The sequence below is a fragment of the Anser brachyrhynchus genome (genome assembly GCF_964034855.1).
Source record: "Anser brachyrhynchus genome assembly, chromosome: 3".
Lineage (NCBI taxonomy): Eukaryota > Metazoa > Chordata > Aves > Anseriformes > Anatidae > Anser > Anser brachyrhynchus.
Genome location: NC_137696.1, coordinates 68,708,907 through 68,730,574, shown reverse-complemented (window position 1 = coordinate 68,730,574; position 21,668 = coordinate 68,708,907). Strand labels below are relative to the sequence as shown.

Below are 21,668 nucleotides of genomic sequence, written 5' to 3'. Positions count from 1 at the left end.
AGAGAGGTCCTCCTTTCCAAATATTAAAGGCGGGTGACAAAAGGAAGTAGAATATCTGTACAAAGCAGTAACTGCAGACAATAGCAACAGAGATTGGTGAGATTGGTAAGCAGTCCAAATATATTCAGTGCTACAGGTTTACCCAATAAAATATATGAAGAATAACTTCAACTACAGTGTGGTCTTGTTTTCCTTGGAAGCACTCATAACCACTGGTCAAGTGTCAGTGCCATGGCAAAGGGTGCCAGGTGACTGCGAGGCTTGTCCCTACTGATATTCCATCTAGAATAAAACTCATTCTTCTTCCCCTTAGGATATTTGCCCTAAATGAGAGTGAGTTAATCCTACCTTTCAGTGCTGTCTTATGTGGCTAAAGAACAGTGACATCCCCAGCTCACCTAAAGATTTTCTCACCTGCGAAGCTCTGCATCAGTTCTGAGTTAATTCGAATTAGGGTAATGATGCCTTTTCTTTACTGGCTTGCAAATTCCTTCCCCAGTGTCCCATCAGGCCTAAGGACTGGGACCAAACATGGGCCACCATTTCTTCTTATAGTCCACTTCATTGGAAGATGCCCAGAAGAAAGACTGCTGGACAAAATCCCTCTGACTGCTCTCCTTCTTTGCACTCACTGAGGATACTTTGATATTTTACAGCCTTCATATGCATGTTTTTTTCTGTTTGACACACACACACACAAACACACACACACACCAAGTACTGTTATATTCCAAATAGTACACTCTTTAAGAGTAAGAGACAATTTACTTAACTTTAACTGTTTGTAAAAAAGTTAAAATAAAATAAAATAAAATAAAATAAAATAAAATAAAATAAAATAAAATAAAATAAAAATAAAAGACACATAACTGTTTAAACTTTGTCTGCAGTGAATGCAAAGAGGTTGACATATCCAGAAAGAGATTCTTATTAACACCTCAGGAACCTTTAACAAAATGGGATGCATTACCTACTGGAAGTGTCTGTCTCTCTGCATTGACTGTATAAGGAACCTATACAACTTAGACATGATGCCTAGCTGTTACGTGACTAACATTAGGATAAGATAAACACCACCATAAATGATGGTATCTTATTTAAGCTTTATAAGCTTCATTTCAACATCCTGGTTTTCTCCATTGACACAGAAATAGTGCTGTTAATACATCACCTCAACTAATCCAATTTAGTATTGATGCTTACCAGCAGCTCTGCAGTTATCTTGAAGAAAACTCTGCAACCCACCTGAAAAGTATGGTGTTTTCTCTTGAAACCTGGTAACAACTACACATCAGTTCAGCATACCACTATCCACAAGATTTTCCAGGTCTTTATTCTGTTACAGTGTCTGTAAGGGCACAGCCATACCGAGTAAATTGTGGAGTGGTTATTAAAACAGTGGTGAACAAAACAGTGATGCTGACATTACCAATAGTCTTCCTTAATATTCCACTCATTTAAAATGCTGACTTCCCCAAAGTAATGGTTATGACTCAAGACCTGCCACTGGCACCACTCAGCTCCTGTTGACACCACGTGAATCCTCTCCTCTGCTCAAGGCGGTAAACAAACATGACTGGTTTCCAAGCTTGAAATGCCAGTCTGGAGACTTCTCAAAGGCAAGCTGTTGTCCTTAAAGTATTACAAAAACTGTTGCAACTTACTTGCCCATGACGATAAGTGGGAAAATAGTGCAAGATCTATAAAATTAATTATAATATTTTGCAGGAATATTTTTTATGTTTTTTTTTCTTTTTTTCTTTTTTCCCTTGAAATTGAACTCTTAAAGATGAATTGGATTGTTAAAGTCCTGTTAGCAAAAGACAAAAGGTTCAGACTTTAAAAGACGAAGGAATTCATCAGAAGTTATTTGTATTTTACAACTTATATCACGTAGTGTATAACAAATCTTTATACATTAGCTCTAAAATTGGCATAAGGCAGGCATTTATGTCATTGATTTACCTTAATTATTAATTATTTATATAATTCTTTATTATTATATTAAGTCTTTTGATAATTTAATGTTTTTGCATCCAGATTAGTAATTCATATTTGTATTCCTGCCCTGAACAGTGTTAACAGGGACTGCCTTTCTAGATAACAGAGTGGAGGACAGGCTTCGTGCCACAGTAAAGGTCCATACAAATCTGGAACAAGTCAATTTGCTACATGCAAATCTGCCATCAGGATGTATATATATGGAATTTCTGTGAAAACTGAAGGTATTTTTTCACGTCTCTTTACTGTAAGCAATGAAACTGAAATCACTTGTGCAGTTCTCACTAAGAGAACTCAAATTCTCTACTTTGACTGTATAAAGGCATAGAGAATTTAGACTCCTAAATCAGGCACTTTTTTAGTGATGGTGAATATAATCCCCACCATTAATCAGTCTTTCATGTTCCCAATCAAAATTTCTATCCTAGCATGATTATAGACTTTGCACCCTTTATTTCATAGAATCATAGGTTTTCTCTATATATCTTGCACTTTTGATAATGCCTTTTATCATCCTTGCTTTTCAGGTGAGATTCACTGCTCATTACCTCAGTTACAGCCATATATATATATACATAGTGCAGTTCTTGGCATTTACCTTCAAGATTATGTTATATAATGCCTTCTTTCAAGAAAAAACAACTAAATTTAAAAACATTTCTGAAATTATTACAGAAAATTAAGTAACAACAATATTAATTTTATTTAATCTATATGTTTATGTCTGAAACTAAGCCTAAATTTCAACTCCCTTTACAGTCAGCCAAGAACAATACATCTCAGTGATGTATTTTAAAAGAGTAATGTTCTGGACATGCCTGTTTCTCTGCTTTGGCCATAGAAGAAATCTGCATAGTTAGATTAATCTTGAAATGTTCACAGTTTGCTGAGATAAATTCCATTCATTCAAACTTAATACAAGGAAAACTTGGTCATTTGAAATCTCTATAAGGGACCACGATTAGGAAAAGTGTTCTCAAGTCTATGCTAGTCTCTATTTGGTTGAACAAGCTTTTTCAATAACCTTTGTTTGTTTGTTTGGTTGTTGTTGTTGTTTTTCTCAGTAGAGCCACAAATAAAAATCAAGCATTGAAAAAATTATGTTGTTTTCTAGAAAGTCTCCTTAATACATAGAAAAGATGGAAAATTTTTGAACTGAACTTACACATTTCTTTCAGGTCTACCGTTCAAATTTGCAGACAATTTCATCTTGCTCTCATCCAGGTTGTGTGTTTAGGGTACTTTAAGTACACAAAGACTGACCAAATCACAGAACTGCTTCAAAGAAAGTAAGCATTTGCAATTTTTCTCATGTGAAAGCATGGCTACAAAGATAAGAAATACATTTGTTTGCTGACTACTGTTTTGCAACAGTTCCTTATCTGAGAAAAAGCAGCTGAATATTATACAATCCTAGAAGTAGATGAGGTGAAGGTAGCTTGACAATTTCATTTATGTTGAAGTGTAACTAATTCAAATACCAATTTTATCAGTGCAGGGGTGGCCTTTGTATTGCTTTTGGAGTCTGCAAGACCATGGAGATTTAACAGGAGACTTCAGGTCTTTATGGTGATCATTTTTACACAAAACAAACTGACACTAAAAATACAGGTAGACAGTTGCTACACACCAGCCTGGAACTTACGACATTTCATGGTTTGAAGGCTGTAGAAAGTTGTCCCAAGACCAAAATATAAAGATATCAAAGGCAGCACGTGGCTTATGCCACTGTTGCTCCTTGGTGGGCACCCAGACCTTCCTCAAAGCACCTCATCTGGAGTCACTCAGCCCTGTGTCTGATTTAGGGGTGAGCTCTCTGATACCGCTGTCTGATCTTTACCTGGAGGAACTAGGCAGAGAAAGGGGAAGATGGCAATTAGCAAAAATCACAGGGACAGAAAGGTTCATAATGCTACTGTGCAAAGCAGTACCGCAGCATGGCTGTCTTTCGGGAGGGTGGGTATACACTGTGGGCATACATTTCTTGTCAGGCTGATCTCCCTTAAACATCTGCTCTAGCTCCTCACACCTCACCAGGAGGACAGAGGCAGAAGCATTACTCACAGCTTGCTCACCTGGCAATGCCAGGTCAGGGTCACAGGAAAGAAGGAAGGGAGACAGCAGACCTCTGCAGTCTGAGTCATCCTTTTTGCCCAGCCCTCACCTTTCATGATAAAAGCCCTGCAGCCACAAACACCTGGGTCACAAACCTCCACAATGCGGACCTACGGTGGCATACATGCTCTTCTTCTCATAGCAACTGTTACCCTGAATCCAGCAGCTGCTGCAGCAGCACAGAGTGACAACGATGCCACTGGAGAACAGGTCTATCCCCCGCTGTGGGACGTTGTCCCTGAAAACCTGCTGAATTTCCCAGTTAAGGGCAACAAAATTGTCATCGATCCTTGGAACTATCGGGAACGACTGGGAGTGTATAAGAGCTTGCTAAATTCTTCAGCCATATATTTTACCAACTTTGGATCCCAAAACTTTGGCAATATTCTCTGGGGATTACCGTTGCAGCATGGGTGGCAATTCCGTACAGGTATGAACTGTGTCGTTAAGTTGCTAGAACAGCTAACTGTTTACCAGACCCACTTTGGGGAGAGGTTTTGTTTTGTTTTGTTTTGTTTTTTCCCAAGGTTTCTGCCTTGCAAGCCTCCTATAGCATCGTATTGTAAATTTTTTACATAGAGTGCTAATCTGGTGATTTGGAAGACAAATTCTCAATGAAGGCAACACTTTTCTTTCTACTACTGGATTTTCTAGTAAGAAAAGATATTACTAAACATAGAACTGATTGGAATCCAGAGGGACCGTGGTTTAGAAACGCTAACATCTCAAATGAAGAGGGTAGTATTTCAGGTATCCGAAAATCTTTGAAAACATATTGCCAGTCTTTCCAGCTTGTTGCAGGTAGATATTAGGGTCTGCACTCTGCAGTACACTTCATAAATTGTTAACTGATAGGCTTTCTTTGGCTGCTAATGTTATGATCTTTTGCTGGTGGTTTGAGTTTAATTTCTAATACATATTGTTGAAAGCCTGCCTCTCCCACCAAGAATTTTTTGCCCTCTTTTCCTTATTTGATCAGATTAGAAGTAGCCTTAATACATTTTAAAATATATATTTTTTTACAAAAAGACATTTTATTATTATTTTTTTTTTTAAAGTAGGTTGATTTCTGGGGTGGTCATTCTTGTTCTCTAGTTGGCTATGCTGGGAAAGCAGAGACAGAAACTTGTAAAAGGTCCTTTGAGGCTAAAGCTGCAATACCTTATCTAGGGCTTTGTTAGAGAACTTGTTCTCCCACGCTGCTTCGCAGGCAAGCAGCATGCACTGAAACCTTCCACACAAAGCTGGTGTTGACTTGCTTTGTTCTAGCAACCAGGAAAGGCAGGAAGAAGGGAATAACAGGCAGTGTTGTTTGTAGAAACTCGTGCCTGGTGTTAAATCCTTCTTGCCATGTGTAAGCAAACACCTGGTTTTTCTTTTATGGGTTGTGCTCTATGGTTTCTTGAGGTCCTGCTTTTACTGAAGGTATATGTTCACCTGGAAGAAAAGAGAGGCACTGTAGCTGGTGGTGAAGAAAGGCTGCCAGCATTTAATTGCACCTAACTGAAAATTAACCAATAAGTCTAAGGAAAAGGAGGTAGAGAAAGCAAAATCTGAGCAGGCAACTAGCTGGAAAGCAGAGAGCGGCAAGGAGAATTTGGTTGGATTTTAAGCAGAAAAAGAAAGAGAAGATGAAGAGGATGACTGATGCAGCAGGAGAGTTGATCCAATGAGTGGCAGAGACAAAGGTACCTGGATGCAGAAACTACACTTGAGTGGGGAACTGCTGGAAACAATCTGGTTATCTAGTGTGGCCTCATCTGCAAAGTGAAGCTGTGCCTGGTTGCAGTGACAGTTCCCAAATAGAGATGATGGACATGATGGGAGAGAGGGAGATTTGCAACTGGTTACACAGACAGATAAAGACTTGCTCTCATATAATTGGTCCATAGACAAAGAGATATATTTTTGAAATTACATGAATGAAAAGAGGGAAAAAATAGTAGGAGAAATATCACACAACTAGAAAACAGTTTACAGAAAGAAATGTAAGAAATATTGACGGATAAGGGGAGAAGAAAGGTCTAAATTTTAGTGTGTGTAGTAGTAAAGTTAGCAAATATTTAAGCTTAATCCTGATAGGCAGCTGGGCTAGAAGCTACTACTTTAGTAAGAGTGGTACAAATATTTGTAATGACCTACTCATGGGCATAAAATGAAATCATTGATTTGCCCAAGTTTATTGTAGAGACAATATTGGCAAGGCAGGATGTCTTGATGGGCAAGCCAGAATAGCTGATAAGAATGAGATTATGGAAACAGAAATTATTACTTTGGAGATGGAGCTAAACTGAAAGTGTCCTACCTACACAAACTGAGGAAACTGGGTACTCCCACTTGAAGGAATCGGCATATCGAAGTACTAATCCAGGAGCAAGGATTTTAAGAAAGTTTCAGGTGCTAAAATGTCTGAAGAGCGGGAAAAGTATTACCTGTACTTAAGAAGAAGGAAAAAGGGCACAAATATTCTTATTCTTACCTTAACAGTAGGTAAGACACTGGAATAGGAATAGAGAAAAGAATTTTTTAAAAAAGACATAGAGCTAAATATAAAAAGGGATAGATTAGTTTATGCTAATCTAAAATGGATTCTTCTAGACTAACTGGGTATTCTCTTTTATGATATAATTGATGTTTCACCCAAGTCTAGAAATGCATTTCCTTCCTCTGTAGAATCAAAACATTGAATGAAAGTCGTTAGTTACACTCTCCAAAATAAGACAGAAAAAGGGAATTGTAAATCTGACAATGGAGCACCTAAAGGAGAGTTTAATGATGAGTGTTGCTAAGGGAAGTTTACAGCAAAGTGAAGGATATGCTCAGAGTTCTTCAATTATCATTCTTGAGAACAACTGCTCCTTTATTTTTTCTGTTAACAATCTTGTTACAAAAAAAATAGCAAGGAAATCTTGCTAATGAGAAATCATGCACAAACTTGCTAATGATGTACATCTGGGAGGCACTGTCAATACAGAGAAAGATTGGGATAGCTTGGATAAACGTGAAGATGGAAATAATCATGTTAAGCACAAGAAATAATGGGGAACAGAGAGCACAAACCTGGAGTGTAGACCTGGAAGTGGAGTTAGTGCTTCAAGATGCAAGCAATTTAGACATATCCCATAATTATCACCAATACTTTCCAGGACTCTATTGTCCCCAAATGCCTAGGTTAATGATCTTTGGTAAATTTCATGTGTAATTCTGAAACTTTTTTTTTCTTTACCTTTGTCTTTCTCCATTCAACTTCCTTGCACACCAGTGAACTACTGATGCCTACTGATGGCCTGTGTGGAAATAGGTTCTTGCAGGAAAGAAACAAAGAAACAAAAAATCAAGTCTTTCTGCAACTCTTAAAAAAAAAAAAAAGTCACATTGTACTGCATTCCTCTCCACTGCAAGTTCCTGCTCTTGATGTTCTGCTACTGAAAGGCATGGGCTTCAGCTGCTAGCATGCTCCAACACATCCTCTGTCCAGTCAGATGGAGAGGATAATTAGGATAATGTTTATACAGATGGTTCATGATTCCATTTTCTCTTTGAGTAAAATGCATCAGATGCCTAAAAGAAAATTTGTTTTGTCTTTTAAAGAATGCAATGAACTTCACTTCTGATCTGATAGAAGTGACAATGTCTGTATTCATCTGACTTGTCAGAAAGTAAGTGCTCTGCAGGACAGGGGTTGAGAACTTCTGGAATCGCTCATGTCATTGAGGCTGACCATGGCAATTTCATGTCATGTTCTTAAAGCAATTTTCCTGACTCCCTAAATGACTACGTACCACCTGAAGTACATATCCAAGTGCTTTAAGGAATTATGCTATTCCTCCGTGTCATGTGCTCGAAGTAAAATACACCTTACATGCTGTCACAGATAATTGTGAAATGTCTTGCATGTTTGTTATGGCACAGATGCTTGAAAACTCTGCTAATCAGATACAACAATGTTTGCATGCTTAGCTTAACAGGAAGGCAATGTTTGTATGCATCATTAAACTGGAAGGGATTCTGTATCACACAACCCAATTAGGTGACACAATTACTAGCACATTTAATTTGTGCTATTCTCTTCATTAAACAGCTCTCCTACACTAGCAGCCTTGCAGCTACTGAAAATGATGCATCAGCTGTGCGTGTGTTTATGTCCGTATGCACATTCATATTTATATCTCTATAAAAATATCATTGTGATGTCCTAGTTTCAGATAGTTCCATAAACTCTCAGAATACATTTACAGTGAATTTTACAATGTGAACCATAAAACATAGTCAAATTACTATGCGTTCTGTGAAATATTGACTGAGAAATTCAACTACTGTACCAACAGTATTTTATAAAGCAGAACAACAGTAATTGTTCTGCTTCTCTGAGCAAAATTTTGCACGCTTTACTGGTATAATTTTTTTCCCCTCTCACTGGGATTTCTCATGTAAAAAAGGTTGAGAAATATTTGTGCATTCTTTCATTTTATTCAGGCAGACTAGCAGATCCTTCCAGTGTGACTTCTTGTGGCTATGAAGATGGAGACCTGTGCATATCTGTAAGAAGCTGGTGGTCCTGTAAGTATATGCTATTACACTGTTATCCGAAGTATGATTAGTGTCCTAGAAGGCAATTCAGAGTCTTTCTTCCTCTTGGACTTCTATACTACAAAGTAATTGCAGTGCTACACAGTTCTTCATTGAAAACTTGCAGCAAGACAGCAAAATATGAGTGAAAACGTGGGGAATACCATGATGGGTATCTGTATTTGTAGGCACTTGTAGAAATCACCATTTTCAATCACTCCAGAGCAGAGTTCTTCAGTTTAAATGCTAATTCTTCAAACTAAAACTTAGTGTGAGAATATCAACCAGGAATCTTTGTGGTTCTTGCATCACCCTTAGCAATACAGAATCACAGAATCATCTAGGTTGGAAGAGACCTCCAAGATCATCTAGTCCAACCTCTGCCCTAACACTAACAAGTCCTCCACTAAACCATATCACTAAGGGCTACATCTAAACGTCTTTTAAAGACCTCCAGGGATGGTGACTCAACCACTTCCCTGGGCAGCCCATTCCAATGCCTAACAACCCTTTCAGTAAAGAAGTTATTCCTAATATCCAACCTAAACCTCCCCTGGCGCAACTTTAGCCCATTCCCCCTCGTCCTGTCACCAGGCACGTGGGAGAATAGACCAACCGCCACGTCGCTACAGCCTCCTTTAAGGTACCTATAGAGAGCGATGAGGTCTCCCCTGAGCCTCCTCTTCTCAAGGCTAAACAACCCCAGTTCCCTCAGCCGCTCCTCGTAAGACTTGTTCTCCAGACAATACAAACCTGACAGGACTTTTTTTGCCTTAGGCTGCATCTCCACAACTTCACTGTGGTTGGAGGGATACAGGAAATGAAAGAAAGGGAGACTTTTTGTCCACAATGCTCAAACATCTTTGCTATCTTCATCACAGTGACAACATTTTTCCAGTGGGCTCTCAAGTATCCAGCAAAAACACAGTTATTATTTTGACATGGCATACATAAGCTGCAAGACAATTTTTATTCACTTTAATATTGGCTTTGGAATTCTAGTAGGCTGAAATTTTGTTATCATTATTATTATTTTAATTATTCCAGTAAGTAGCAACAAACTGAAGACAGAGAGAGAGAAAATGTAAAGATCTGATTTTCCAACATCAATGTCACTGACACTCTCAATGTTTTCCTCAACATGTCTGAAAATACACATCCATATTAATAAAAAAAAGACCCCTAAAATCCCCATGTTGTTCTGATAATTCTGTTAATTCATAGGTTCCCCCTGTTGAAGTGGTGCGATCAAGTAATTGGTTTTGATAGTCTGTGTTTTTTTTCTTAGCACGAGACACAAGAATTTATTTGTAAAAAAGTGTACCATAAGTGTAACTAAAAATGGGTCTTTCACTTGCACCTAAGAAAATATTAGACACTGTAGGAAGCAGTGATGGTGAGATCAAATCATATTTGGAACAACCTTTGTGTTAAGCAATACCAATAAAAAACAAAGTAACAAATGTTACTGAAGGAATAGCTGTGAGCTAACTCAGCCAAAGTGCTCACTAACTCAGTGCTATTTGCATCAATAGTGGTAGATGTGGCAGAGTTTCTTATCCTTCTGTAGGATGTAAGTGTAGGTCTACTGCATCCTCTGAAAGTACCATGGGAGAAATTATGGTGTGTGGGACAGCAAACTGTAACTAGATTTTTAAATAGAAAGGAAAGAATAGTTGTATTTGCTTTTCTCTAAGAACTCTGCAGAACAAGAAAGGATGTGATCTGGAATGCCTCATGCAAGTCAAGGGTGTCCATTTATTGTTCTGTAGGACATCCAAATGAGTAACACTTTAAGCATCAATAGAAAAGACACCAATACTACAATGCTCTTTGTCTCAAGTGCAAGTATTGAGAGCAGCCCTAATGAGAAGGACCTGTGTGTGTTGGTTTATGAGAAGCTTGACATGAGTTGGCAATGTGAGCTTGCAGCCCACAAAGCCAACCATATCCTGGGCTGCATCAAAAGAAGCATGGTCAGCAGGTCAAGGGAGGTGATTGTCCCCCTCTGCTCTGCTCTCATGAGACTCCACCTGGAGCATTGTGTTCAGCTCTGGGGCCTCCAGCACAAGAAGGACATAGATCTATTTGAGCAAGTTCAGAGGAGGAACACAAAAATGATCCGGGTGCTGGAGCACCACTCCTATGAAGACAGGCTAAGGGAGTTGGGGTTGTTCAGCCCAGAGAAGAGAAGGCTCTGGGGAGACCTTATAGAGGCCTTTCAGTGCCTAAAGGGGGCCTACAGGAAAGCTGGAGAGGGACTCTTTACCAGGGAATATAGTGATAGGACAAGGAGTAATGGCTTTAAAGTAAAAGAGGGGAGATTTAGATTAGATATTAGGAAGAAATTATTTACTCAGAGGGTAGTGAGGCACTGGCACAGGTTGCCCAGAGAAGCTGTGGATGCCCCATCCCTGGAGGTGTTCAAGGCCAGGTTGGATGGGGCTTTGCACAACCTGGTTTGGTGGGAGGTGTCCCTGCCCTCTGCCAGTGGGGTTGGAGCTAGATCATCTTTAAGATCCTTTCCAGTGCAATCCATTCTATGATTCTAAGTACACATAGAATCATTAATGTTGGAAAAGACCTCCAAGATCATCTGGTCCAACCATCTTCCTACCACCAATGTCACCCACTAAACCACGTCCCTACGCTCCAGGTCCAGCCTTTTCTTGAACACCCTCAGGGACGGTGACTCCACCACCTCCCTGGGCAACCCATTCCAATGCCTGGCCCCTCTTTCTGAGAAGAATTTTCTCCTAATTTCCAACCTGAACCTCCCCAGCACAACTTGAGGCCTTTTCCTCTTGTTCTATCACTAGTTAACTGCAAGAAGAGGCCTCACGTGTAGTTTATTCCCGTCTGCTCTATTTACAGTCAGTGTGCTATGCGGAAAAAGAGTTCTCAAAAAATGTGTACATAGATTTTCACAGAGTTGGTCTTACAAGGTAATTTTTCTGAGCCCGTGAAAAAAACATAAATAACAGTTGAATTTTCTCATTTGATAGAACAGAAATATTTAAATAATTTGTCTGCACCGAACCTGAGTCACATATTTCATACAGTCTAAATAGAAGGATGGTTTTATTTCCATTATTGAAAAGCTGAATGAACATATTCTTTCATAATATAACATAATAAGAATAAAAATTCCTTTTTATTTGATCTGAGTCAAAGACAATAATTTTAAGCTTTTTTTTTTTTTTCTTTTTTTTTCCCCTGAAAACCGACTCTTTTGGAAAGATTATCTACTATTTTTTCAGAAATGGAACTGGCAGGTTGGACAGGAGGAATAAAGAAAAAGCCTGACCTACAACTTACAATCAATACCTATAACTTATTGTAATAAAATTATGTAAAACTCTTATATATATATATATATATTTTAAAGGCTTCTAGTTTTAATATTCTTTCCCTTCATTAGAAAGAGAAGGCCGTCCCCTCCTTTTCACCTAGTACATTTTCCCTCCATCACTTCTGTCCATTGCTCCCTCTGTTTTCCTGCTGTCTTGCCACAAGTCCCCCTTTCCAGAAGACCTGCAGGCGAGCTGCAGTGAAGGGCTCTGTCCCTTCCCTCCATGCCAGTGCTTTATTGTAGAGGCTCTTTGAATGAAGCTTCTGTCAGTGAACCAGCAATTGAATATATATATCTTCATGTGATCAAAGGCATGAGCACAGAGTAAATGTAAAACATAAATTTAGAGTAAAATCAAAGCTCACTGTGATACTCAATCCAGCTGCTAAGTTCAGTTTCCTATCTCTGAGGGGGACTAGGTACTTTGGGGGAAGGTGTCCCACACAGTGACAAGTAAGAAGGGTCATTGCGTAGCCCTGTACAAGTAGGGGACCTTCCCGGAACAAAAACCTGCATTCCTGCTCTTCATTTACTTCTAAACACTGCAAGTCTGCTTGATACCACTTTTGTCCACTTTTGTTGCCTCCAGAAAATATATAAACTCAGTCTTGATTTACCATATTGCAGCAGCAACATACAAAAAGTGTTTCAGACTGCACAGAAATGCCTCTTACTGCTCTAAGGATGTACGTGCTTTTGATTGGCCTTCAGGGTGAGCCCGTCTGGCATGCATAGTCATACCAAGCCAAGAATGAGCTTAAACCAGAAATTCATATTTAGTATGCCACAAGGTGTGTGAGACAGTCCTTGTTACACTACTTAAGCATGAGCAAATGACTTCTCAGCTCAATGGCTCAGAGCTATCCACCCAGGAGGGAAAATACCTAGGTTTTAGCCTGTTCTTCACTGAAAGTCATTAAAATTTATTTCTACAGAGAAGGACGCAATTAAGGGGAGAATTTAAAATTCTCTTCCTAAATGAAGGACATCAAATATCTGTATGGGCACTCTCACAGGAGATGTGGTCCATCACAGGCAGGAACTGAATCTGGGTTTTCTACCTACCGGATCTGACTGCTCTAACTTATGGATCAGACCACAGAAAGCCATCATCCTAAAATAAATCATACTAAATCGACTGAGGTCATTTCCAAGTTTTCAATGAGTGAAATGTCTCTTTTAAAAATAAAATCAGTTTCCAGGAAAATATTGCTAGGACTTGCCTTTTCCTTTCTTATATTCTTAGGATGTATACAGAGTTTTTTTATGAAAGCAATACTTGTGATGTCATGTTGGAGGACCTCTTCATCTTTCACCCTGATCATCACTTTCTGTGCTCAGTTTGCAACTAGCATTTCAAAAGCTTTTAATGTTCTATCCATGGTAACCTATAAAGATCTAATTTTACCTTTAGTTTTTCCATTTCTGCAAAGTATAGCACACTGTCAGCTCATGCAAGACTATTAACGGGCAGTATATAAATCAATATTGCAAATCAGTATATAAACCAATATTGCAAATCATATCTGAATCAATACAGATATCATCACTAGTGCATTTCAGCACATACATCTATCTCACTGCTGAACATAGTTGTATCACTGGCAATTTGAAATGACTGCATTTGGTGTTGGAGAGTTTCCATTTCTCTGTGTGGGAACTTTTCATTGCTAGTGGGTAGTGCCTCTGCATTTTAAATTATTGTTACAGGTATGAATTACTACCTGGCTGTCATACCTTTTCTGGGAGCAGTGGAAGCTGGCCTCTTTCGAGAGGTGCCATATGAGATAGAATTACTGCCACCAGAGGAACGAAGAGATGATTTCTGCTATAGTGTTGCTGACTGCCGTTCTCGCATTCCTGAGCTCATGGATAAGTGGAAGGCCTATTTTGAAGTAAACAAGTTTACTTTTTTACTTTTCATGTTTTGTAGGAGATGATACCAGAATATTACTTTAAAAATATTAAGATTTAGGGAGCTTGATTTGCTTTCAATAACATCTTGATAAAAAAGTAAGAAATAGAAAAGTGGAAAAGCATGACATAGTGACACAATTATTCTGGTGTCTGTCCTCAGACACTGTTTCATTAACAGTTATACTTGTAGTCTTAATATTAACATGTTAAATTGCTAATATTAGCATTCAAGATAGAACATTACCCTTGAGAAATGGCCTCGTGTTGGTTTTGTAGGGCTCATTTATTCCTCTGAACATCTAAACAACTTGAAGTTCTGAAACTTCACTGAGAAGGGTATTTATTTATGCAAGTACATATTCTCTTTCCTCCTTATTCAGTTGCTCTCTAATCCCAAAGATATCAATATTTCTTATTTCATAGATTTAATGACTATTTTTAAAGATAGACTTCTTTATTCAATGTCTTTGTTAGTAGTAAAGTAATAGATAACAATCAGAAAATTAGAACTGTAAGTTTCTCTTGATAACTGTGAGCAAAGGGAGAGGTTTTCAGAGAAAGATTGGATTTGTTTTCTTCAGATTCTTTATCGTAAACAGTATGTTTAGGAGGTTGTTATAAACGATCTAATCCTCAAATAGCCATAATGATAACCATTAAGACTCATTCTTATTTTTTGAAAATCTGCAGCAGTTGCAGCTCAAAGAGTACAAACAATTTTTCAAGGAATCCAATATTTTAGCACGGAAGCTTCAGATACACAAGTCAGATAGACTCAGATACACAAGTCCACTGAATTCTGACAGAATGCCTACATTATGTGGGAAAAACGCTCCATTGAAGTTGAAGAATGGCAAATCCCTTTAACTTCAGTGAGAACATTAATTCACTTTATAAATCTATATTAATCATCCTTTTCTTCCTCTGTCAGATATTACAGTTACTTACAAAGTAAAAGCAACACATTCTAACTACTCAAAAACAGTTTTCCTTAGGTTGCAAACTTACTCTTTTGTGTGATACATACATAAGTCTGAAAAATTTATTGGGTTTGAACCACCTTCTCATTTCTCTGCCTTTTTCCCTCCCTGCTGCTGTAGTATCTGCTGTCTACAGAGCAAAAAGCCATGGGCCCTGCAACGTTCTCCTCCTTCATACTGGATGACGCTCTCCATTATATGTGGAAGGCGCATGTTGCCTCCATTGCCTATGCGCTGCCCAAGTTCCAGGACAGGTATGGGAATCAGAGAGGTGGCCAGGGGGACCTTCCCACCCCCATGACTGTTTGTAAGGATAATGTCTGAACAAAGACTGTATGAGGTTTTGGGCTTCCACTCTTTAGGCTCTACCCTTCCACGCCCTTGGTGCACAAGATAGTGGGTGAGAGATGATGCCCTTTAGGCTCTGCTCATCCACTCTGTAGGAACATGGGTTATCTAGCGAGACATGAAGCCCCTATGCCTTAGGCTGCAAGGGGCAGGCAGGCTGTGGGGTAACAAAAAGACGGTGATTCCTCTCTGGGAGCCAGGACCTAAGCCAGAAGCAGTGTCTAACCTGGCCAGAGGCAGTGATGCCAGGAGAAATTAGGTGTAAAGTGCTGAAAGAGACTTTAAGTCACTGTGACACCAAGACCACTCAGGATTTTATAATGAACAAAACACATTTGGGATAAATGATAAACTACCGTGTTCTACAGTGGATTTCAATTATCTGTTACATTTTTATTTTGATTTATTTCAGCTTAAGATATCTCCCTGATCCAGAAGCAAATTTTGGTGAAGACTGGGCTAATGCTGTAGATTTCATTGCAGCCACACATTTCTGTACAGATTTACAAACCACAAACAACTTCCAGGCTTTCTTGCCTCAGAGGATGCTTGTTGAAGGGGATGTCTTGCCATCCATCAGTGGCTTCAGTCCACAGCAAAACAGAGTCCTGCTCTCAATGAGAGCTCTCCACAAAGCAAATCAATTAACAGGTAAGAGCCCCACCTACCACCATACCACCATATGCACTTTGTCTTGTTCTTTGTTTCTATAGCTTCCTCCACATGAATGCAGTGATTTTCAATATAGTATAATCAATTCCTGGAGATAAAACAGCAGAGCTGAAAATATAGCCACAAGTAAACAATGCACCAGAAAGCAAATGCATCAATGGGATAACACTGATGGTACGTGGTAAGGATTTCACATGAGACAAAGGCATCATATGTTGGAACAGATGACCTTACACTTTTTTTTTCCTCTAATTTACACATGAACTTTACAAACAAACACTAGCTTGCATTTCATCATTTAAATTTGGAACCATTAAAAATGTAAATGAACTTACTAGATCAGTTGAAGTCGTTAGAAAAAAAATGGAGAAATTATCACAAACAATGGTTTGTGTGTCAGCAAGTGTTCTGTTGTTTTGTTGTTGCTATTTGTTTTATTTTGTTTTCTCGCTCAATCTTTTGTCTATCAGAAGATACCTCCCCCAGTAAAACAGTTATTCTTAGACTATCGCTTTATCTAAAATAAGTTCTGTATCACCATCCAGCGGTGAGACATAGAATTACACTCTTCCGAGGTTTCAGTTCATTCGTAGAGACGGCTGGGCTGGATGGTTTTGTTTTGTTTTGTTGTTTGGTTGGTTGGTTTTGTTTTTTTGTCCTTTATGAAGGAAAGCTATTCTGAATCTTTAAAGGAAAACACCACATAAAAATATGATGTAAAGCTAGTATTCAGAGCCATAGCACTTTTTTGAGATCTTTTGTCTATACACTTCAGTGAAAATTTTCTCTCTAGATGTATTTATACCTGGAAAAGGCTGTTTGATGATGCTATTCAGTGTTACAAAAGAGCATCCCAGAGTTTTCCCTTGCATATAATGTGAGGGTTGCCTCATAGTTTGAATAAGGAACTTTACAGCTCTGTCCTGTGCCTTGTAGCTTATGTCATAGTTCAGGGTTTCTTTACCTATCTCCAGGTCGTATCCCCACAGTGGGAGGGAAGGAAAGCACAGCAAGTAAAAGCAGGACCAACAGGGCAGCAAGCAGGGAGCAAAGAACCAGGGCAGTGGAGCAGATGAGGGCAGCACTGGAGGGAGAGAGAAAAGGCATAGATGCTGAAGGCAGTAGGGAGGAGGAAAGAGAGGGATGAAGATATTTCACGTGGGTGCAGCTGTAAACAACTAAGTAAGTAGCTGAAATTCCTGGCTTTGCAGGCTGGAGATTTCCGTAACTGCCTTGAAGGAATGGGCTTTGCATTCCAGTGAGAGTTAAATGCAAGCTATCTCAACCTGGTGATAGCTTTGCAGATCAGAAATGGAGCTCTAAACTATATTTAACTATATGTGGGTCTGGATACGCAGTCTCAGAGGGGATCTGAAAAGCTAGAACTTGTTGCTACAGCACTCAGATGACAAAAAGTGACATACTGTTTTTGTAGAGACAGATTCTTCAAACTTTTAAACATGTTCTGTGAGAAGCGGAGTCCTCTTGTGGTGCTGCAAACTTCAGCACAAGAGAGAAGGTTTCAGTAATTCATAGGATAGGACCCTGTCCAGACCACAGTGAGTTTTGTTTTCTTGATTCATTTTGGTTACCCTTTATTTCCCTCTAGCTGCCTCTCCCAGTTTAGCAGGGAGCCATATGGAAACATTGCTATGCTGCTATGGTGATTTCACACGAATTGGCAGCTCAACACCACCATGCTGCTCTCTCATTCCACCTCCTCAAAAGAATAGGAGGAGAAAATACAAAGAAAAAAAAGCTCATAGGTTGAGATAAGGACAGGGAGATCACTCAACAATTATTGTCACAGGTAAAACAGACTCAGCGTAGGAAGATTAATGAAATTTATTGACTACTGATAACAGACTAGAGCAGTGAGAAGCCAAAAGCAAACTAAAAATACTTCCCCCCCTCCATCCACCTCCCTCTTCTGTTACCTCCTCCCAACCAGCACAAGGGAGTGGGGCCAGCGGTCAGTCCCTGATGCTTCGTCTCCTCCACTCCTTCACAGTCACTCTCTGCTGGAGCAAACTGCTCCAGCACGGGTCCCCCACGGGCGGCAGCTCCCCCCAGACCCCCTGCTCCTGCGTGGGCTCCTCTCCACGGGCTGCAGCTCCGGCCCGGGGCCTGCTCCTGCGGGGGCTCTCCATGGGCCGCAGCCTCCTCCAGGCCACCTCCACCTGCTCCACCGGGGGCTCCTCCACGGGCTGCAGCGTGGAGATCTGCTCCGTGTGGGACCCGTGGGCTGCAGGGGGACAGCCTGCTCCACCAGGGGCCTCTCCACAGGCCGCAGGGGAACTGCTGCTGCGTGCCTGGAGCTCCTCCTGCCCTCCTTCCTCACTTGCTGCCTGCAGGGCTGGTTCTCACATTTTCCAACTCCTTTCTCCCAGCTGCTGTTACACAGCAGTTTTCCACTTTCTTAAATCTGCTCTACTTGACATTCAACAAGTGTCACTGCCTGGCCAGCAGCAGGTCCCTTTTCAAAGTGTCTGGAGCTGGCTCTGATCTAACACAGGGTAGCTGCTGGGCTCTGCTCACAGAGGACACCCCTTCTGCTCCCCTTCCCTACCCCCCAACCTTGCCATGTAAACCCAGAACAACTGCCTGTTAAGTTTCTCCACTAACAGACAGAAGAAGCTTTACTGTTCGTGCTCTGCCCCTCAGGGGTATCTGAAGGCAGATGGTCAGCAGCCACATTAGCTGAGACCTCTCCTGCTCTCCTCACAAGATTACCTGGAGTAGGGCAGGCTCTCCATGGCCGCCAGGACAGGCAAGAGGGCAGACAGACTGCTGCCTTCTCTTCTTACCTCACCACCTCCCTGATAAAATATGGTGGGAATCCAATTCTTTATGTTTTGCAGGTGAATAAGGAGAGTAATTAAACTCCTCCTGGTTTTCTTGTAGACATTTTTTTTTCCTTCTCTTAGATTTCCCCTGTGGCCCCTGTTTCCATCATAAAGATCAGCACTGAGTTGTGGGGACCAGGCAATGAGCATTGTACAAACTGGTGCTAATGCTGGATGGGTGAGGCACACTTCATGGAGAACAACTGGTTGTTGCCTGGATGAAGATGTTGGGGTCATTTGCTTCTTCAGCTTGAGGCCTTAGCTGGGCAGAAGGGCAAAATCTTGGTAGATTTAGAGTGAAAACAGTGATGTGCATGGTTGTAACCACCAGGCCATTGTTTCATAAGCTATGAAGCTATGTGCAGTTGCAGAACAAGACCCTAACATGCATCTTCAATCATTTTGACTTGCAACACTGGTGACAAGGGAATAAGCCAAGTTGTCTATCAATACAAAGGAACCTGAGCTGCACGAATGGCCTGTGTCTCCCTACATAGCTGTAGGCAATTATTACCCCATTGGCGTGTTCCAGCTTTGTCTACATTTCACTATCTACAGGAGATTGGTAGGTGTTTGTTGCTAGACGTACACTTCATCCCTTGTGAGCCATGAGCTGCGTGTGCTCCATGTTAATTTGACAATGTCATGTTGCGTTTCTTTCCAAGGAGGACTGCTGTTGAAGTTCTGGAAAAAGGCTATGTCTACTGAAGCAGGAAGAAAAATGGGCCGAAAACTGATTGAAGACTTGGCTTCTGGCCAGAATTTTGACCCAGTGGGAACATATAATGATTTGAAAAGAGTTGATTTGACAGCACGCAGTTTCCTGAGAAAAAGCAGTTCCAACATTGATTGATTTAATCTTGTAGCAGCTATGTATCTGGTAAACTGGTCTTGGTAATTTCTTACAGCAGGATTTCCTGAGTAGCCATGTGTGCATCTCTCTCATATTGAATCAATATTTTTATCCTTAATTTTCCTAATTAGCTCATTTGCTTAACTTGTTTCCTTATAAATAAAATGCCTCACAGAAAATCTGACTTTAATACTTTTTTTTGGCTTCGGAAATAATGTATCATTATTGGAGAAAAAAATAAATAAAGGCAAATTATATTCTGTTTCAGACTTTTTTTTTTCTTTTTCTTTTTTTTTTCCCCTATATACAGGGATCCCACCAGATATGTAATTACTCGGGCCCTTGATGGTCTAAAAGATGATCACCCAAAACTTTTCTTTGAAGTTATGATCCCAAGACAATGCCTTGACAGTTTCTCACCAAAGTTATTTTACAGACCAGCTGCAAATAACTTTGAACCTATCAGGCTTTTCAGATTAAACACTTGAATGTAAATGGATTTCCTTCCTATGATGCTGTGTAAAAACTAAGTGCCTCACCTGGTACTCAGGAGCCAGTCCTGAGAAGTCCTGAATTCAGTGAGCTTACTCTGCAAAATTTCTTACATGACCAATAAAGATTTCTGTTATTAGATTTGTTACACTTACCACGAGAAAACATTGATCTATCTACCAATTTATGTAATTATGTAGTCTGTATAGCCACAGGTTGCTTTTCCATTTGTACATTAGATGTGATTATTGAGAAAAAAGGACTGAGTTTGCAGTATGCATTGTCCTGATGTCTAGCACACTCAGAACCAGATGCTTTCCCAGTCTTCTGGGTGATAACAGAATATGAAGAATTAATTATAAAAACTTGGTATCAGAGGTTGAGGAAACTTCACCGGAAGAGCAGGCATGGCTGGAGATCCCTTTCCGTGATGGAGGGCACAGGATGGTGGCACAGACTCCGCCAGCTGCATCCTTTCAGGTTACAGCTTGAGCTACATTATAGTTCAAAATAACACAAGCCTTAGAATCATGTGAAAATAACAGAAAGCAGCTTTGCTTTGCCACCATTTAGGTCTGCCCTGGCTCTTTTGGCAGTACCTAGCATCTTGGTTACTAAATATGTCCCATTGGCCTCTCAATACACCCTGACTTGGGGCGAGAAATGCATGTAGCACCCTCTCTTTGACTTCCTGACACAGGCTCAGCAATCAGAAGTTTTACATGGATATCAGGAAAGAGAAAAGCTCATCCTTTAGCTGAGACACAAGCTCTACGCTGGGGAGAGAGGAGGATGCTGCAGGTGGAGCCACAGCACACTGTATCTCAGAGCTTGCAAGCAGCTCTGGGATGGGGAAGCAGCCCCTGGGGCTCCTGCTGCAGCGTGTCCCCATGCTGCAGGAGCTGCGCAAGGCAGCCTGGAAGCAACACTAAAACCGCAGCATTTCCATACCAAATGGGCAGCCACCCTGCTCCCTCTGGGCACAAGCCTGAGTTTCTCTTCGCACTTGCACTCCAGGTCCAGAACAGCTGAGAAACATCAGCAGCTTGTGGTGCTTCTCAGGAGTCTCCGCACCCCAGTGGCAGTCCTGGATTATTTGCTGGATACCGGGTCAATGAGAAGGAAAATATTTGTGTCTTTCTAGGCCACTTTCCCAGTCTGATCAGTCCTTTCTCCCCAAACTTGCATGATGTTTGCACTGTAAATTAAGCAATAATCATCAAGATATTGAGTGGTTAAACACTGTTCTGTCCTTTAATGTCCCAGGACAGAGGTTTCAATTATTCATTGTCATTTTATGGATAAACTCTTAATGTACCATCATTAGCTAACAATTTTCAAAGGAAATAAGTTAATGAGGTCTAAGAAAATGCAGGAGTTTTTACCTTAATTACCTGGTTCATAGATCAGAGTAATTAGATTTCAACAGACTTTAGGTATAATCTAAAAGTAATTACTGCAGCTGCCAGCTGTTAAAATACTAGGTTAATTGTGCTCCAGAAAAGTTTGAAAACAATTTTCAA

At 40.2% G+C, this 21,668-nt stretch overlaps 1 protein-coding gene across 1 annotated transcript; it reads left to right on the top strand.

Annotated features, from left to right (window-relative positions):
• Positions 1 to 4,218: 4,218 nt before the first annotated feature.
• Positions 4,219 to 19,832, top strand: LOC308192839 (protein LEG1 homolog; the record flags this gene model as incomplete). Its single annotated transcript, XM_080586830.1, has 6 exons — positions 4,219 to 4,546; positions 8,593 to 8,676; positions 13,748 to 13,932; positions 15,055 to 15,188; positions 15,695 to 15,933; positions 19,466 to 19,832. 6 exons carry the CDS (start codon positions 4,219 to 4,221, stop codon positions 19,651 to 19,653), a joined length of 1,158 nt encoding a protein of 385 aa, XP_080442956.1. The 3' UTR covers positions 19,654 to 19,832.
• Positions 19,833 to 21,668: the final 1,836 nt, after the last annotated feature.